We start from the raw sequence: 17,464 nt of genomic DNA on the forward strand, positions 1-17,464 counted from the left end.
CAGCTTCCTCAGCTCATGTGTTCCACTCTGCTCACAGACTGAAGATCAAGATGTCCACACGTCTCCGGCGATTAGGATCAAATATCTCAGAACGCTGCCATCTTCTGGTGATGAGGTCATTTGCAGTCAGAGTCTGTGCAGTAGACGTAGAGTCTGTGACGTGTATTTCATATCATCAAAATACTGATTCAAACCAAACTGACCTGAAATGACAGAAACAGAAATAACATACTTTTAGTTAAAGTCTACATCGATCTCAGTTTGGTCCATGTCCCATCTGCTAACATGGAGGAGGGGGGTTTATGAGCTGTACTGCAACCAGACACCAGGGGGCGATACAGATGATTTATTTAATAATGTGATGTTTCATTTTGTTGTACTGCCCCCTACAGGCCAGGCCTCACCCCTGCTGCTTTAGGAACTTAGTAGCTGTGGTTTCCAGATGGGTATTGAACTATGATTGGACCAACTGATGACATATCTTTACCACAAACAACCAATCAGGCCCCTCTGCCCACAGCCTCATTTCCTCATCACCACTTCCCCGCTGTGGTTGGATGGAAGTCAACATTCACAGCCAATCAGAGGAAACTCAAATCCATCAGCTGTAAATGTTGATTTCCAGTGGAGTGTTGTTCTGGACTTGTGTTTACACCCAGAACAGAATGTGTGTACGTGAACCGACCACAGACGTAAACGCTGCTCACACGCAGAGACAGGAACCCCCTGAGGGCCCGGAGGGGGAGGGGGGGGGGGGGGGGAGCCCGGATCTGCAGGTCTGGACTCAGAGAAAAAGTTCTGCTGAGAAATTTAGACTTGAACCATCACCTGTGGAGCAAATGTCTCCTATAAAGACAGACAACACTGCCCTCTGCTGGGCGGTCCGGTACAAGGTCCAAAAACTCACCTTGCTTTATATTTAATCTTAATCATGAAGAGACAAAACCGAAATCAAACTGTTGTTGTTCCACACTGATGATTTACAGATGATTCACAGAGAAGAAGAAGAAGTTGTAAGAAAAACATTTATTAATGATCCTGCTGATGAATCTCTGTGCTTTCACACTTCACACCAGTTTACAGCAAACGTGCAAAGTAACGTATAAAACATTTTACAAACATCAGTAGATCTGCACGTGATAAAATATACATGTTTCTGTTGGTTCAGAACTCCAACAGCTGCTTAATGGAATGAAATGTTTCAGCTCAGTCACAAATACGTACAACTCTTCACAGAATTTTATATAGTATGATATATATATATATAGACGTGCAATGTTTATGTGATGAACTTTCATTCCATCACAATCCATTTAGACCAGAAACCAATCAGAATGAAGGAACCTAAATAAAAGGAGGTTTTGAGACACTTTGGTCCTCGGGGCTGGTGACACTGGAGCCGTCAGACAACTGAGGGACATGATCACTTTGAATTTAAATAAATACAAACTTTAAAGTGTTCACTTTTAGAAACTACATTCAAAAGCTCCACGGAACTGCTCAATAAAGAAATCACTTAAAGATAAATGACAATATTTTAAACCTCTGCTTCTAAAAATGTGTAGAAAATCTCAGCTGTTAAATCTATGTTAATACTTGTTTGTTTGGTTCAGAGCAAAATACAAAGTTTGGTTTTCACTGGTCGTCATGATGAGCGGGGGGGGGGGGGGGGGTTCTGATAAATGATGACTTTAAACTTCAGTCTCTCAGAATCGAGTCCACGACTCTTCACATGCCTCATGGATGTTTTGAGCTGTCATCTCGATTTGGGAACGTCTTTTTACTTTTCACAGGGTTTTGGGAAATTTTTCTAATAAACAACAACTTGTTTACTTACAGATGACTAACAGATAAAACACAGTTACTTGAAGCCTGAGTACAATATGAAATAGTTCATGAACAGCGTGTCTTTACGTGTGGACCAGGAAACATTCTCTAGTTCAAATGGCTCCATGGCTGTGTGGGGGGGGCGTGTGTTGGGATGTGAAGCGTTCACCAGGACTTTGGAAGGGGGCGGAGCTTCAGCGGACGCTCTGAGACATGTGCAGCGGCGTGAGCATCTCCTCAAAGATGGCTCCCTTCACGTTGGAGCCTCTCAGGTTCGCCTCCTGGAGGTCACATCCCGACAGGTCACAGTTCTGGAAGATCCAAACACAGAGACCGAGTTCTCAGCTCCTTGTATATACAAAATAAAAGTCTTAGAAGCAAAGAGTAAGTGCATTTATAGTGCACATTATATAAGATGTTTTACAGAGAAATGTTAATACAATAATAAACATATATTTTATTATATTTAGTATCATACATATACTTGAAATAATTCAGATCATCCAAAATATATTTTTACACACTTGTATTTGACCCTTCAGCACATGTGGTCAGGTGAGTGTAGATTTAGAGTATGTGTGTGTGTGTGTGTGTACTGGTGTGTCTGTGTGTGTGTGTGTGTGTGTGTGTGTGTGTCTGTGTGTGTGTGTGTGTGTGTGTGTGTGTGTGTGTACTGGTGTGTCTGTGTGTGTGTGTGTGTGTGTATGTGTGTGTGTGTGTTCACCTCCAGGTCCGTCCCTGCCAGTGTCGCTCCTCTCAGGTTGCAGTTCTTCAGTTTGGCGTTTTTCAGTGTAGCAACTCTCAGGTTGATCCCCGTCATCTGACTCCCCTCCATGTCCACACCCTTCAGGTTGGCTCCTGGACACACACACAGAGACACACACACACAGACTCTCATGTTCACTTTGATCTCAAACTAACTCAGTGGACTCCATGTTGAGAATGTGTAAGTTCGTGTTTCACCTTCCAGATTCGCTTTGATTCCAGCTGGATCCTCAAAGTTACAACTTCTCAGTGACGCTCCCTCAGCGTTGGTGCAGAGCATCTTCACTCCCTGCAGGTTAGCTCCCTGTCACACACAGACAGACAAACAAACACACACACAAACACACAAACACAAAGAGAGAGAGAGACACAGACAGACAGATTGATATGATATGATATTGATTGATATGACTGATATCCTGGAAGACGTCGAGTGACGAGGAATCGAACGTGGCTCACGTCGAGACACGCCATGGACAGGTCCGCTCTCTCCAGGTTGGCCCCGCTCAGGTTGGCGTGCGTCAGGTTGGCTCCTCTCAGGTTGGCCATCTTGAAGTTGATGCAGCGCAGATCCAGTCGAGACAGATCTGCACCGGTGAAGTTCAGACCCTGTGGGAAACGGACACACGGAGAATCTGAGCTGACGTCGATATCACGTGTCCAAACACTGAAAACACGCAGGTTCTCTATGTGTGTGTGTGTGTGTGTGTTTGTGTTGACGTGCCTGACACCGCAGCTCGGACTTGGTGGTCGTGCCCAACAGGAATCTAATAAACTCTTTGCGGGTCAGAGGTGAGTGGTCGTCAGGCGGCTGCGAGGACTGAAAACACACGGGAGTCAAACCGCTGACACGGAACGTTCATGTGTGTCAGTGAAATGTTGTGTGCGTCAGTGAAATGTTGTGTGTTCGTGGTCACGCACCTTGATGAGCGTCTCCAGCTGCTCGGCGAGCGGCTCAATACCAAAGAAACGAGCCTCTTCCAGGACGCCTGCAGTGACACAACGCAGGTCAGCCGTCCATGTGAGAGTGTGTGTGGAGTGTGTGTGAGTGTGTGTGTGTGTGTGGAGTGTGTGTGTGTGTGTGTGTGTGAGTGTGTGAGTGTGTGTGTGTGAGTGTGTGTGAGTGTGTGTGTGTGTGTGTGTGTGAGTGTGTGTGTGTGTGGAGTGTGTGTGGTGCTGCTGTACCCAGTGGGTTGATCCCGTCGTTGAGGATGAGCTGTCCGTGTCTCAGATAATTCAGGATGGGCTCAAAGTAGTCTGGGCTGCGGTCGATCAGGTAGGCCCCCTGAGAGTCCTGCCTGTTCCCCCAGCCGTCTGCACCAGGACGGACAGGAAGTTACACAAAGACGCTCTCGTTCAGGTGAACACATGAAAGTTGTGTAGTGTCGTCACCTTTCTCTCTGAACATGTGAGCCAACATGCTCTCAGGCTCCTTCCTGACCAGTGTGCTCCTGTGGAAACACACAAACACCACCTGTTCACACGGCGGCCATGTTTCACTGATGTGCAGCTGTTCACAGATGTTTGCAGGGGGGGGGGGGGGGTAGCTCGGAGGTGGAGCGCATGCTTCCCTCTGCATGATGTGCTCGTGATGATTGGTCACGTTATCACAACTCTACCTGGTGGTGGTGAAGCAGCGCCCGCCCACATTCAGGGTGAGCCAATCAGAACGTTCATCCTGAGGATCTACACACAGACACACACAGACACACACACAGGACGAGTCACTACAGGTAACAACAGTGAAGGAGACGGACAGAAAACTGACGCCATGGAATATTCTGATTCTGAGACATTGAACTGTAATTTACTGTAGTACTGTAGAGTACTGTGGAGTACTGTGGAGTACTGTAGTACTGTGGAGTACTGTGGAGTACTATGTCTGAATGTGCTGATGCTGCTAGTTATACCATCATGATGTTACCATGTCAACCAAATTAAGCCTTCAATTTCTCCATTCAACAGAAAGACTACCCCCCCCCCCCCCCCCCACCTGACAACACGCCCACACTTTAAAACAGGAAGTATAATCCTGCTACTCGAGTATTTGTTTCAGTTACTGTGAAGTATTCTTACCTTCAGATGAGTCTGCCTCTGATATGTACAACACGTCATCATCTCTGAGGAACACACACACACACACACACACACACACACACACACACACACACACACACACACACACACACACACACACACACACACACACACACACACACACACACACACACACAGTAAGTGGATTGAACAGGAAGCTCACGCGCTGCTCCAGTGGCACTTCCTCCTGACTCTACCTGATGAGAGTGACGTCATCGATGAGGCCGCCGCTGCCGTTATAAAGGCCGGAGGCTCGAACCCGCAGCTTGGAGCTGGCCGCGGTCAGGAGGTCCTCCAGGGAACCGAACACCGGAACCACCTGTGACCGGAAACAGCTTGAGTCGCCGCTCCGCAGCCATGTTGTTACTGACGCGTGTGTGTGCTCACCTTCCCGTTGGTGGAGCTTCCGGTAACGAACAGAGTGACTCTCCTCATGGTCCCGGGACGGTCACGGCTCTTCTACCGGACACTCATCAAAACACGGATCCCCATCCACCGGAAGCAACACCCGGCCTCTGATTGGCTATGCCCTACATGTAACCAATCAACAGTCTCCTTGGCTGAGTCTCATCCAATCAGAAGGAGAGGAAGGATAACAACACTGAGGCTCACACGCCCAGTGCAGCAGAATGAGCCAATCAGCTTTGTGTATTGTTTACAACAGCCAATCGGTAATGTGAGTGGGCGGGACAACCACGTCTTCTTAAGATCGGGAAATAAATCAAAATCTTTATTTTTCTATTCAGGTAAACTGTATTTTTTTTTAATATAAAAACACTTGGTATAATCTGATGTAGTAAACGTATTACTAACTCATATTCAGTATGATAAAATTACCAGGTTAAAAATAATTAAAATGATATCCAACCTAAATAAAATTATAATGAGATGTCAAATGTGTGTGTCCTTTATTTGCTGCTGATATGATGCAATTCATAAATATATGTAAATCAAATATCATCAATGCAGAATGAGAGGTTGATGGTTGGTTAATCAGAGATATTTATTAGACAAATTATTCTCCAAGATATGAAATATGAGCTCAGTTTAACACACTCCTGCATTCAGCTTTGAAGTAATTTTCATTTTGCAAAAGCAAAAAAGATCAAATCTTTTTCAACCTTCTGGTCCAAGATCTGCTTTATTTACCTTCACCGCAGGAGTCAAAAAGTCTTACATATTAATATGATTTAATCAGTGTTTTAAATCTCCTGTGTTTTCTGAACTCTACTTTAACTGTGCGTCAGGAGGAAGAGCAACATGAGACCAATAAATAACCACACCCTGAATAACCTGTGCATAAAACTATGAAACTCTACACCTGTATCCCTATAACACCCGAACCTCCATTCTAGCAACACCTCTGATTCAGCAGCTCGACATTGTATGATCTCAAAAAACGTTTCTGTCAGGCAGAACTGATTCATATCATAATAACAGGCACTGAGGCTAAACTGATTGGTTGCCAACAGAACCACCAACATGTTTCAACATTCAGGACTTTAGAGCCAAACTAAGATTCAAACATCTTGAAAAAGTGAGGAGGCAATTTCTCAACTTTTTTAAATGATCCATAAACTGGTTTTAGATTTGGAAAATGTCAGACTTTATACTGGTGTCCATGAATTATGAGATCCCAACTGCCACTGGTGCCAAAACCAGTCTCCTGAGTTCTGCTTTTTGTATCACGATAAAAATACATTTGTTTTTTTTATAAAATCCTCTCTGACATCGACTCCAGCTCCCGCTACTCGTTTCCACTCTCCTCTGTGTCCTCGGTGTCCTCTGTGTCCTCGGCGTCCACCTCGCCACCTTCGTTCTGTCCATTTCTGTTTCTCTCAGGGTAGTTGAGGATGTTCCTGTTGGCCTGGACGATGTACTGCTGCTGTTTGAAATACACCTTCAGAACTCCTTTGATCAGCACGAACACCAGGCCCCCCTGTGGGAAACAGAGCAGAAGTTTGTCTGCTACAAATCTATAAAAGAACCAATTGCTCTGGTGATACAGTTACGTGTGGACAGATCTGAGTTCTTCACATATAGACTGTGAGTAAAGATGGAGCCAGTGAAAATGCAGATGTCCCAGCCCCCCCCCCCCCCCCCCCCCCCCCCCGACCGGCTCCCTGTCTTCACCAGCATCGTTCGTTGCAAATTCGATGAAACCCGTCGAAACAGAATCCTCCCGACCAGACTGGCGATGGAGGGAAAGATGAGCGCTCCACACAGAGTCCTGGACACGGAGAGGTGGTCCCCGGCCCCGGGGCCGTCGGCAGGAAGACGAGGCAGATAGCGGTAGCTACCTGGTGTAAAACAGTTATGACTCAGTTTGTAATTGATCATAAACTACATCACATACATGATCATATCCAATCACTGTTTTAAATTGAATGTAGATGTAATCAAAACCAGGGTTACATTTTCAAAACTGAAATTTGAATAATCTTCAGTTTTCTTTTAGACAAATAGATACAATGCTTTACAAGGAAATTGAAACGTTTTTCAACTTCTGGATGGAGCAGTGTATTTGTGAACACCTCAATTACAGATCAGTTCATCAGTCATGAAACTTTATCACAAATTACTTCTTATTTCTCTGCATATTTATCCTCCAGCATTTGTCTTGTTGAGTCTGAAAGTTACTTGCAGGTTCCTTCATGTGATTCAGGATGTGTGTCTGTGTGTGTTTACCTGGAGGCAGGTTGCGTTTGTGCCACAGCCGAATTAAGTAATCCTCCCAGCGGATCATCTTTCCCAGGACCAGCACCACAGGGATGGTGGGCAGACCCATCAGCAGGAAGAGCGGGTCGGCTCGCTCCATCACATACAGACCCTTCTTATGACCCACAACCTGCGCATGACAACACAAAGAGGTGGAGCTCGTACACACCGTGACGCTCTGTGGTTTCATATTCTGTGTGTGCGAGTCGTGTCAGCTCCGTGCACCTGCATGACGGTCACAGCTCCGTATGTGACGGCTGACCAGTACACCGTCCCCACCACCACCCCGACAGCTGCGAAGGGACTGACTCGAGACAGAGCCCGGTCCACCTGCTGCAGGAAGTACACTAAGGGGCCTGAGGACAGAGAGGACACCACACAGTGGATCTATCACCACGTTGTGCTCACGCTCCACAGAGATGAACAGGGATCACAGGTACAACATGGTCCTGCTGCCACTCACACTCACTACAACACCAAGGTGGATCATCTGCCAATGAAAGTAGTTGTTTGAGTAAAAACTAAAGTGAGCAGCAGTTTAGGAAATTACTATTTTCAAAAGATTGAATCAAATATCATTGTGAGGTTGTTACAGATGATCACTGTGTGTTGTAGAGCTGTCACTCACCCATCTTGGGGAAGACGACGTGGTATTCGGTGCCACACTGCGGACAGCTCACTGCCCCCCCACTGTTGCCTTTCTGCTTCTCGTCCAGCCAGCGCTGCAGACACGACTGATGGATCCATTTGGTGCAGCCTTTACACCGGCAGGGACTCACCCACTCCGCGCTGTGGTCGTCCCGCTCTGTGGCAAAACACACCCAGCAGTGTCTGGACAACACACAGGTGTAGCACGTTCCAGGGGTGTTACACAACTTGTCACACAAATGCAGAAGCAGGAGAAGCAAATATCGTCTCTTTAATTCCACACATTCTTTCTGGTCAATACCCAACACCTACTGGACCCACAACTCAATATGATCACCAGCAGTTAGGTCGAGGTCTTACTTCTCAGGCTGCTCCTCAACAGCGGCCATGATGCTTCGGGAACTGACTCTTCTCTCTCCGATGTTCTCATGAGCCCATCAGACGACAGCTGAGACCTGGAATCATATGTATGATTAATATCTTATAATCTGGATAAGCAACAGAAAATGGAAAGATGGAAGCAAACAATAGTTTCTTGAAGTTTTCCTTCTTTTAATTTGTATTTGAATGTTTTTTATTTATTTATATATTAAAAAATGAAATGCACTTGAATGACCTTTGTGTGTTAATTGTGTTATATAAATAAACTTGTCCTGCACCTTTGCTCGTTCTGAAAATAGCTGCAGTTAAACCAAACTGGTGACACTAAATTTATCCTCCACCAAATTCTTACAAGACTAAAGTGTGTGTCTCCATGTGACCTGAGGCCGAACACATGAGTCTCAGGGAAACAAAATAACTTGTAGTTTTACTTAAGACAATAATTGAAATACAAGTGTTGAAGTACTCTGTAGAAGTAAGGTATTTAAGATTTTAGTTGAGTTAAAGTAAGTTAAATATATACTCAAAGTTGCAAAGGTACCGTTTTAACTGTCTCTATCTGCATTTAGTATTTATCATGATTTACTCCAATTGAATCAAACTTCAGATACTTATGCTTTACAGGAGTATTTTCCATTGGAGGCTGGTTTATATATAAAATATTATACAAATACCTCCAGTACTGTAGTAAAACCTCTGAGTCACTTTTGAGCACAACTTCCTACAAAGTGAAACTAATAGAAAAAGAGTTCGTTTCAGTCTCAGCTTTTAAAGTGACCAACACATTAACTATTTGAACTGGTTTAACTTCAGTGGTTTAACTGGTTTAACTTCACTAATTTAACTTCACTGATTTAACCTCACAAGTTTAACTTCACTGGTTTAACTGGTTAAACTTCACTGGTTAAACTTCACTGGTTTAACGTCACTGGTTTAATGTCACTGGTTTCACTGGCTCATTTTGACCTTTAACCAGCGTCAGTCGGCTCATAAACAAAGTGGAGCTAACCGGAGTTAGCTTGACACCTGTAGGTTTAGCTAGTTAGTGACCAGAAGCTCGGTTAACCTGTAACCCAGCTAGTTAGCTGACTCTACGAGCTGCTGGTTAGCGGAGCCGCTGGACCACGTGTGTTTAGAAGCAGAACCTACCTGGTTCTACTGGTTTCACACTTTTATACAGATCGTGAAGTTAAATCCGGAATAAAGTGTTGACGACTAGCCACGGTAAGCCACGCCCAGCCAGGCTCTCAGCAGCTCTCTGATTGGTCAGAAACTGTGACAGGTCTTGTTGCGTTCATAGGCTAAAACAATGTAGGACATGTGATGTTCAAGCTAGAAACGATCCAGGATTATAATTAGCTTTAATGAACCAAGTGATTTTCATGTGCGTTCTGATTAATTTACACACAGAAAGAACAAAATGCTTCTGAAGAAGCACATGGATACAAATAAGGACAACAGAGCTGAAATACATTATAAAACATGACAATAATGTCCACGTTGATTATAATATACGTTTACAAATTACACATTGACAGATGGTCAGCATGGACTTTGTTACAGTTGATGAAGCATGTGTAACAAATGAAGTCGGTCTTTCAGAGCCTAGTGAACGAGTTGTGTGTTTTCCTGGTTTCCCTCAAACGCGTCTCCGCCTCCAGCCTGTTGTGTTCAGTGTGTTGCCAGGGAACCTTAAACCGTTGACTCTGGTCCAATCAGCGCTGGAGAAACGTGTCACGTGCTTTGAACTGACCAACCAGAGAGCACGGGTCCTCGCAGCCAGCTCCTATCTACGTTAGTTCACTGGAGTTGGTTCCGCATCAGACGCTGCGCTGCTTATCAATATATTTATTATTAATAATCTTTATTGGAGTTTCTCTTATGGTAAGAATGACGTCTTGTAATTGAATTGCACAGACGCTGGTACGGCAGCTAGCACGGTTAGCCACCAAGCTAAAGCTAAAGTCCAGCTCTTGGTCACTTCGTGCTAAGCTACGCTGCACTTGTTGATATGTTTAAGGTTTAAACACATTTCTATAATGATGTGAAATCACTGCCGAATTCACACGTGACTCATTTCAAGAGCCTTCCGTGTAGACTGCAGTCCATAGTAGTGAAGAGTTGTGTTAACCTTAATCAAGTAATCTAAATGAGTGGTATTATAAATGGGATCAGTTTCTATTAGCCGTAAGATTTCGTTTTTAATCAATATATTCCACATTATTCTGTTCGAAGTAAAAGTAAAAGTTCATAATTACGATCTAATATGATAATCACTTGTTTTGATCCGTGTTTGACTTCGTAGCAGTGACACACAAAGATACTGCAGTAAATATGTTGTAGAACAGAAAGTTGTGACATGAAATCAGTAAATCCTCGTGTTCACAAGTAAAGTGTTTGGAAGTACTCATCTCTCTGTGTTTGACAGAGGAAAGCAACGAGGAACCGCTCCAGTTCTCCTCCTATACACGTGCATGTCAACGAGGACACACCTGTCCACGTGCACGTGAAGGGCCACAGGACGCATGCTGCCAAACCCCCCCAGGTTAGACACTTATATGATTCATGTATACTTCATTTTCAGTTAGTTGAAGATTTTGCTTCTTTGCTTTATTTCTTATTTTCTGATCAGCCTCTCAGACCCGCCCCCTCACTCATGGTGCACCTCTGATCTGATATGATTGAGTTATTATGCAGCATAACTTTAACAAGATGCTGCGAACACACTGTGTTTTTAAGGGGAAGACCAAGCTGGACAGAGGAAACCTCCGTCCCACAGCCACGGTCAAAACTCGAGTGCCATGGATTCCACCAGGAAAAGCCTCAACACGAGACGCCTCATACAAGTGGGAGGTAACTGGTCTCAAAGCCTCAGAATGGGAATGTGCTCAGCCAGTCAGGATGTCGTGGTAATGAAAGTGTAATTTGCACCCAGGGACCAACGCACCAACTTGAGATCACGCCACTGCTCGCCGAACCAGAGCCGGATCAGTCGCACTCTGCAATGCGATTGGCTGAGCTCACATCAGAGCAAGAGGAAGGGCTTCACGGACGAATCAGCCAGTATGAGAGGAAGATTGACAGCTTGATGACAGAAGTCAGCTCTCTGAAGAATGAGGTCAGTCTCTTCTCTTTCCTCAGCAACATTAAAATGAAGTCCCTTCTAAGTACATGTCTTGTCTTCTCTGTATGTCGCTGCAGATTAGTCATGTCAGAGTTTGTCTCACTCCAGTATCATGTTGTTTGTGAGTACGTCCACATGTACATTTGCACATCTGTCACATATATGTGCAGGTGGAACTGCGGAAAAGAGAGCAGCTGCTGGAGCGCCGGTCGGAGCAGCTGAGTGTCTCCCAGCGGGTGATCGCCGAGCAGGAGGTGGAGCTGGCGGAGGTGACCAAGGAGCTGGAGGAGACTGAGCGGGAGAACACGCGGCTACGTCTGTCCATGGAAAAGTGGCTGGAGGAGAGCGACAGGCAAATATGAAACCCAACCTGGTTTTCTCTCTGACTTTCTGGGACGAAGCATAGAGATGATTTCACCTTCACAAATATTCTACCCATGATTAATTTGTCTGACCTGAAACTTTCTTGAAACTCTAACCCTCTAAACCTTTTTCATTTCCAGTTTACAGATTAGAGCTAAATATATTTCACTCTGGGAATTCTTAATGACCAACTCAGTGGCGAATAGTATGACTGTCTGGATGTCAGTCCTGACTCCTGGCACTCAGAGTCATGCTGGCTTTATTCTAGCCATGTTATTTGATTCCTGGGACAGTCAAGGTAGAGATCTAATCCAGGGTTGGGTTCTTCAGGATGATGAATCTGATCCTTCTCCAGTAGATACACATTTTTTTCTCTGTGGCCTGAAGTCAGTTCAGATCTGAGACATTGTCTCCATAGAGGACGAGGATGCTTTGTTTTGATTTGGATTATTGTCCCTGTCTGTTCCTTGCAGATTAGACCGGGACAATACGCAACAGGACAAAGACGCTTTGCTCCGAAAGCTGATGGAGGCTGAGGTGGACGGAGCCGCGGCAGCTAAACAAGTCTCAGCCCTGCGAGAGTCTGTTTTCAAAGTGTGTGGTTCTGGTGTGAGTATTAACTGAGTGTGTCCTGTGAGACCCAACATGCTAGTGCCATGGACGGAGTAACAACAAGTTACAGGCTGCTTTGTCATCCAGGACAACCAGGAAGCCTGAAAAACTGTTTCTGTTCTTTTGGTAAACCTTTACAAACCTTGACTCTGCTCCGCTCTGTGTTTCCTGTGTGTCGGCTCAGAGGCTGTCAGACTCTTCAGTCTTAGGGCGTCAGAAGGAGCTGCTGCTGCAGAAGCTGGAAACGTTTGAGGCCACAAACCGAACGCTGAGGCACCTTCTCAGAGAGCAGCACAGATCCCAGGTACTGAGTGCAACCAAACACAGTGAACAGATGGTCTCAGATTTGACTTTCACTTGGAAAAGGAATGTTTGTTAAGTTTAACGTTGTTGGTTAAATGTCTTTGAACAGATGGACTCGATGCGACTGTCGGAGCAGAAGGATTCATTACTGAAGAGACTCACAGACACAGAGGCAGAAAATGCTGTGAGTTAAATATAAACCTGTGAAATCTACTTTATTTACAGACTTTTATTTTCATGAACCTAAAGCTCATGTGTTCTCTTTGTTTTCTCTTCAACAAACTAATACTCATCATGAGTTACACTGACAATCTTTTCACAACTTTTTTAATCTTCATGTATTTGTGCGATATGAATAAAATTCATAATCTTTTTCCTTTCAAAGTTTCTTGTGGGGAAACTTCAAGAGAGAGAAAAAGAAGTCGATCAACTGTCGAAACGTCTCGATATTGAGAAGGTACACGTCGTTTTTAGATTAGTCTATTTCACACAATATAAATAGAAAATACATAAATGAAATGTGTGTCACAATTTTTAACACAAATTTAAACAATTCAAGATATTCACTGACAAACTTCTTGAATCTTTAATCTTGCATCTGTTAAACAGCAGATCTGACAATAACTGGGATTCAAAGCAGAGCAGTATCTTACTGATGCATCGTTTAGCTCAGCAGGTTAAAGCAGAATCCTCCTTCTTACTCATTATGTGTTCTGGAATTTGAAAATGCAGGAAAACACGAAGAGCACAGCTGATCTGTCCAAGAGTCTGGAGTCGACGAGAGCTCATCTACAGGGACAGCTCCGCAGCAAGGAGGCCGAGAACAACCGGCTCACTGTGCAGATGAAGGTCTGTCATGGGATCTACTCCTGGGTCTTTATCGATGGTTGTTTGAACTGGTTCGTGATCACGTCCACTGCAGTCCAACCCCTTCACATAAACTCCCTCTGTGTTCCCTGGTTTCTTCTTCAGAACCTGGAGCGAGCGGGCGACCAGCAGCAGGCGGAGATGGAGCACCTGAAGGAGCAGCTGACGAGGCAGAAGGAGCAGGCCTGCACCGACCGAGAGAACCTGAAACGAGCCACACGAGCCCAGAAGCAGAGAGCTGAGCGTGGGGAGGACGCCGCTGGGCAGCTGAGCAAGCAGCTGCTGGACATGGTAGGGCTGCGTCCCCGAGCAGACACACAAACTCCAGGATTAATAGTCAGAGAGACAAGAAGCCTGACCTGTAAAAGATGGATCTGTGACATTACAATATTTATATTAATAGCTTATATTTCAAGGAAGCTCCAAGCTCCATCTCTCCACTCTGTCCCGAAAAGAGAAAAGAGAAAGTCCAGGTTTTACTTGTTACAGGAGAAGCAGGTGTCAGAAGCCCTGTCTGCAGCTGAGACCTGGCAGAGCCATCACGCCCAGGAGCTGAAAGACAAGAGCAAGCTGGAGATGGAACTGTCGCTGCTGAACAGGTGGGTTGCTCTCAGTCACATCTGTAAACAGAGGAGTCGGTCCTTATGAATCAGAGGACGACGGAATTCAACTGTTGATATTGGCAAGAAGCAGAAGGGGACAGTAGATTCTGGAAGGGGGTCGGTACAGAGACTGCCAGGCTCCACACGTGCTGCTCTGTCTGGACCCTGCAGAGATTCACATGTTCAGTCAGATTGAACTCAACAGGTCGGTTCCCCCCCGCAAACCAAATGGGTTTCATGTAGAAATCAATGAGAAGCAACTGCATCATTTTCTTGTTCTGAGCTGCTCACATGTTGAAGGCAAATGTTTGGTGTTTTCTCTCTTGAGAAATTAGTCTATTAATTAATTTATTATAAAATCTATTGGACGTTTCACTTGTAATATACCTAAGTGATATTTGATCCTCTCAATACCTTAATACCTAGCATGTAACTGAAAACATGTCATTTCTTCTGTTGTATGATGCACCAGTCGTATAATGGAGCTGACGGAGCAGCTTCAGAGGTCAGAGGAGAAAGGTCGAGTGGAGAGAGAGGCTCTCCTGGATCGACTGCACGGACTGAGCACCGAGAGCTCCTCCGCCCGGCTGGAGAAGCAGACGCTCAAGGTGAGAAGCTCCCAACAGAACACGAGTGATGATCGGACCTGGTCAGATGTCGACATGTTCAGTGTGTGTGTTCTGGAGAAGGTCCTTCCTGCTCTAATAGACTTACTTTGACTCACATTACATTATGAGGTTGGACTTCCTGGTTCATTTACAGTAATAACCGATGACACATGATGTGAACCTGTGTCAGGCCACAGCGGCTGGGATGGAGGAGAAGCTGGCCTCCTGTCAGTCGGAGCTTCAGCAGGTCAAAGCTTCCATCAAGCAGTATGAAAGCCTGGTGGACGGCTACAAGATCCAGGTACACACAACCCACTGCACCACCTGCAACAGCTTGAGTAACACAACTGTCTCAACACAGTGTTTCCACCTGGGACCTGTCTCTCTGCAGGTGGGGAAAACGCGGGCTGAGGCAGACGAGTACTGCACTCGGCTGGCTCGGGCGGAGCGGGAGGTGCAGGCCGTGCGGGGCAGGCTGGAGCAGGAGGTGGAGGAGGTGCGCAGGGAGCTGCTGGGACGGCTCACGGAGCTCGAGCCTCTTCCCGACACCTTACGCCACACAGAGCTGCAGCTGCAGGAGGCTCAGGACCGGGGGCGCAGCCAGGAGAGACGCAGCCTGGAGCTCAGCACCACCCTCACGGATCTGCGCATGAAGGTCATTATTATCTCATCCATGCAAAGTCAAGCTGGCATCAAACCATAAAGATTTAATTTCTGATTTAAAATGCTAGATCAGAAAATAATATTTGTGTCTGGACATCTTGTGTAGTGAGTGTTTCTCCTGTGAAGCAGCAGCAGGAGATTGTCTGAGTCATCCTTTGATCTGTAATTCAGTTCATGTCTCCTCAGGTGGAGACTCAGGGGAGTCAGGTGGAGCTGTTCAGACAGAAGAACAAGGTTCTGCTGGAGGAGAACCGACAGCTGCAGCAGCGGGTGGAGACGTTTGAAAGGTCTGATGGATGTGATGCTTTGTCGATGCCTGAAAGTATCTGAACGATATGAGACCAGTTGAGTGTTGATGTCTCCGTCCTCTCGTCTGTCTCCTCGTAGGAAGCTGGAGGAGACGGACAGTCAGAACAGCGACCTGCTGGCGGTCATCACCAAACGGGAAGAGGCCATCCACAGCAACCAGCTCCGTCTGGAGGAGAAAACCAGGGAATGCTCCCTGCTGAGCAGGAAGCTGGAGGAGGCTCTGGATGATGCTCGACAACAGGTCTGAACTTGTCAAACGCTTCTAATCACTGGTCCCAGATTGTGTTCAATGACATTTAGGAAAAGAGGCTGGATGTTTGGCTAAAGTGATATTTCCTCTGAGGCTTCTGCAGCTTGTGTGTGTAGAGATGAAGGTTCAGCTGTGGGTCATCTTCATCCACTGTTCACATATTCATATCCAGATGTCGGACTCCAGAGAACGTGTCACCACCAAAGAGCGCTCCACCCAGGCCAAGATGGTGGACCTGGAGACTCAACTCAGCAGAACCAGCTCAGAAATCAACCAGCTGCGACGGTCCAAAGAGGAGGTGAAGGTTCCTTCAGCCCTGACTGAACATGGTGTGTGAAGGAACCTTCAGCAGCTCTGTGACATGTGTGTTTGTGATGCTCAGGTGGAGCGACGCTATCAGAGCCGACTGCAGGACATGACCGATCGTCTGGAGCAGTCGGACAGCACCAACCGAAGTCTGCAGAACTACGTCCAGTTCCTCAAAGCCTCATACGCCAACGTGTTTGGAGATGTGTCCCTCAGCAGATCCCTGCAGGCGCCCTCCCCCATCTGAAGGCCCGTCCATCAGAGGAGCTCCACAGGGACTGGGGGAATCATGTGCAGACTTTCAGACTGAGATGAGTTCAGAAATGATCCTGTGGTGTTTCCCTGAGACAACGTGAGTCCCGTCCCTCTCAGGGAAAGTGCCAGCAGCGTCCGGCCATGAAGACGTCCTGTCGCCACATTTTCTAATATTTACTGTGATTTGAAGATCAAACCTCAACAGTGAAGTATTTTCTGTTTCATGACACTGATGTGTTTCTCTGGTCAGTTGAGCCGGTGCCTTGAAGCATTAAAGCCAAAAGCTTTAGAACTTGTAAACTGTCTTCATGAAGCGCAGCCGAGCCTTAAAGGGTTAATAGATCTGTTACCACAAAAAGAGCAGCTGTTCTGTTTATTTGAACTATTGATTTATTTTTCATTTGTATAAAAGTTTGACGCCAAACCAGCCGTGACACTTTGTGTTTTAGTGTTTTTTAAACTTTTTGATTGTTTGGAGCTGAAAACATTGGTGCTAACACAAGTGAGTTCACATCCTCACAGACACACAAGCAGTTTGATCATCAACATCTAATAACTGAATAAAGTATCTATGACACTGTGTGTACCTGTTTGAATATTAAATATTAAAGTATTGAATGCTCACTGTGGTCTTGGCTGCGGTCTGTATGTGGTTCTAAACACGAGGAGAAGACGAAGCTGTATGTTGATGGAACTTCGGCTGTGTCCGGAATGTGTCGGTCGTTTCCGTACAGCTGCAGAGTGACGTCAGAGAGAGAGAGAGAGA

General features: G+C 45.7%; 3 protein-coding genes across 3 annotated transcripts; 1 reads left to right on the plus strand and 2 right to left on the minus strand.

The window, feature by feature from the left end:
• Positions 1 to 1,007: 1,007 nt before the first annotated feature.
• kctd9b (potassium channel tetramerization domain containing 9b) lies at positions 1,008 to 5,232 on the minus strand. Its single transcript, XM_053410860.1, has 12 exons — positions 5,077 to 5,232; positions 4,887 to 5,008; positions 4,669 to 4,712; positions 4,212 to 4,278; positions 3,985 to 4,043; positions 3,778 to 3,906; positions 3,514 to 3,581; positions 3,317 to 3,412; positions 3,052 to 3,201; positions 2,791 to 2,896; positions 2,552 to 2,685; positions 1,008 to 2,138 (listed from the first exon to the last, which is right to left on the minus strand). Exons 1-12 carry the CDS (start codon positions 5,122 to 5,124, stop codon positions 2,022 to 2,024), a joined length of 1,140 nt encoding a protein of 379 aa, XP_053266835.1. The 5' UTR covers positions 5,125 to 5,232; the 3' UTR covers positions 1,008 to 2,021.
• A 441-nt stretch (positions 5,233 to 5,673) lies between these two features.
• Positions 5,674 to 9,709, minus strand: marchf5l (membrane-associated ring finger (C3HC4) 5, like). Its single transcript, XM_053410861.1, has 7 exons — positions 9,586 to 9,709; positions 8,416 to 8,510; positions 8,036 to 8,238; positions 7,633 to 7,763; positions 7,378 to 7,537; positions 6,823 to 6,989; positions 5,674 to 6,628 (listed from the first exon to the last, which is right to left on the minus strand). The coding sequence occupies exons 2-7, from the start codon at positions 8,442 to 8,444 to the stop codon at positions 6,437 to 6,439; spliced, it is 882 nt and encodes a 293-aa protein (XP_053266836.1). The 5' UTR covers positions 8,445 to 8,510; positions 9,586 to 9,709; the 3' UTR covers positions 5,674 to 6,436.
• A 485-nt stretch (positions 9,710 to 10,194) lies between these two features.
• odf2a (outer dense fiber of sperm tails 2a) lies at positions 10,195 to 17,263 on the plus strand. The gene is made up of 19 exons (XM_053410863.1): positions 10,195 to 10,320; positions 10,865 to 10,981; positions 11,176 to 11,289; positions 11,372 to 11,554; positions 11,731 to 11,917; positions 12,393 to 12,532; positions 12,720 to 12,839; positions 12,948 to 13,022; positions 13,224 to 13,295; positions 13,571 to 13,687; positions 13,811 to 13,996; positions 14,195 to 14,304; positions 14,780 to 14,915; positions 15,106 to 15,216; positions 15,307 to 15,570; positions 15,765 to 15,865; positions 15,966 to 16,128; positions 16,310 to 16,435; positions 16,520 to 17,263. Exons 1-19 carry the CDS (start codon positions 10,318 to 10,320, stop codon positions 16,688 to 16,690), a joined length of 2,496 nt encoding a protein of 831 aa, XP_053266838.1. The 5' UTR covers positions 10,195 to 10,317; the 3' UTR covers positions 16,691 to 17,263.
• Positions 17,264 to 17,464: the final 201 nt, after the last annotated feature.

Source organism: Pleuronectes platessa, chromosome 19, assembly GCF_947347685.1.
Source record: "Pleuronectes platessa chromosome 19, fPlePla1.1, whole genome shotgun sequence".
NCBI classification, from domain to species: Eukaryota; Metazoa; Chordata; class Actinopteri; order Pleuronectiformes; family Pleuronectidae; genus Pleuronectes; species Pleuronectes platessa.

Bases quoted from the DNA above. Each gene is read 5' to 3' on its own strand.
- kctd9b (XM_053410860.1), bottom strand. From the start codon at position 5,124: ATGAGGAGAGTCACTCTGTTCGTTACCGGAAGCTCCACCAACGGGAAG. The intron at 3,202-3,316 runs GCACGTCAACAC...CGTTTCCCACAG, and splicing joins AGTCCGAGCTGCGGTGTCAG to GGTCTGAACTTCACCGGTGC. The intron at 2,686-2,790 runs GTGAAACACGAA...GTGTGTGTCCAG, and splicing joins AATCAAAGCGAATCTGGAAG to GAGCCAACCTGAAGGGTGTG.
- marchf5l (XM_053410861.1), bottom strand. From the start codon at position 8,444: ATGGCCGCTGTTGAGGAGCAGCCTGAGAA. The intron at 8,239-8,415 runs GTAAGACCTCGA...TGTGTTGTCCAG, and splicing joins GTTGAGGAGCAGCCTGAGAA to ACACTGCTGGGTGTGTTTTG. The intron at 6,629-6,822 runs GTGAAGACAGGG...TGTTTCCCACAG, and splicing joins ATTTGCAACGAACGATGCTG to GGGGGCCTGGTGTTCGTGCT.
- odf2a (XM_053410863.1), top strand. The intron at 12,840-12,947 runs GTACTGAGTGCA...GTCTTTGAACAG, and splicing joins GAGAGCAGCACAGATCCCAG to ATGGACTCGATGCGACTGTC. The intron at 15,217-15,306 runs GTACACACAACC...GTCTCTCTGCAG, and splicing joins TGGACGGCTACAAGATCCAG to GTGGGGAAAACGCGGGCTGA.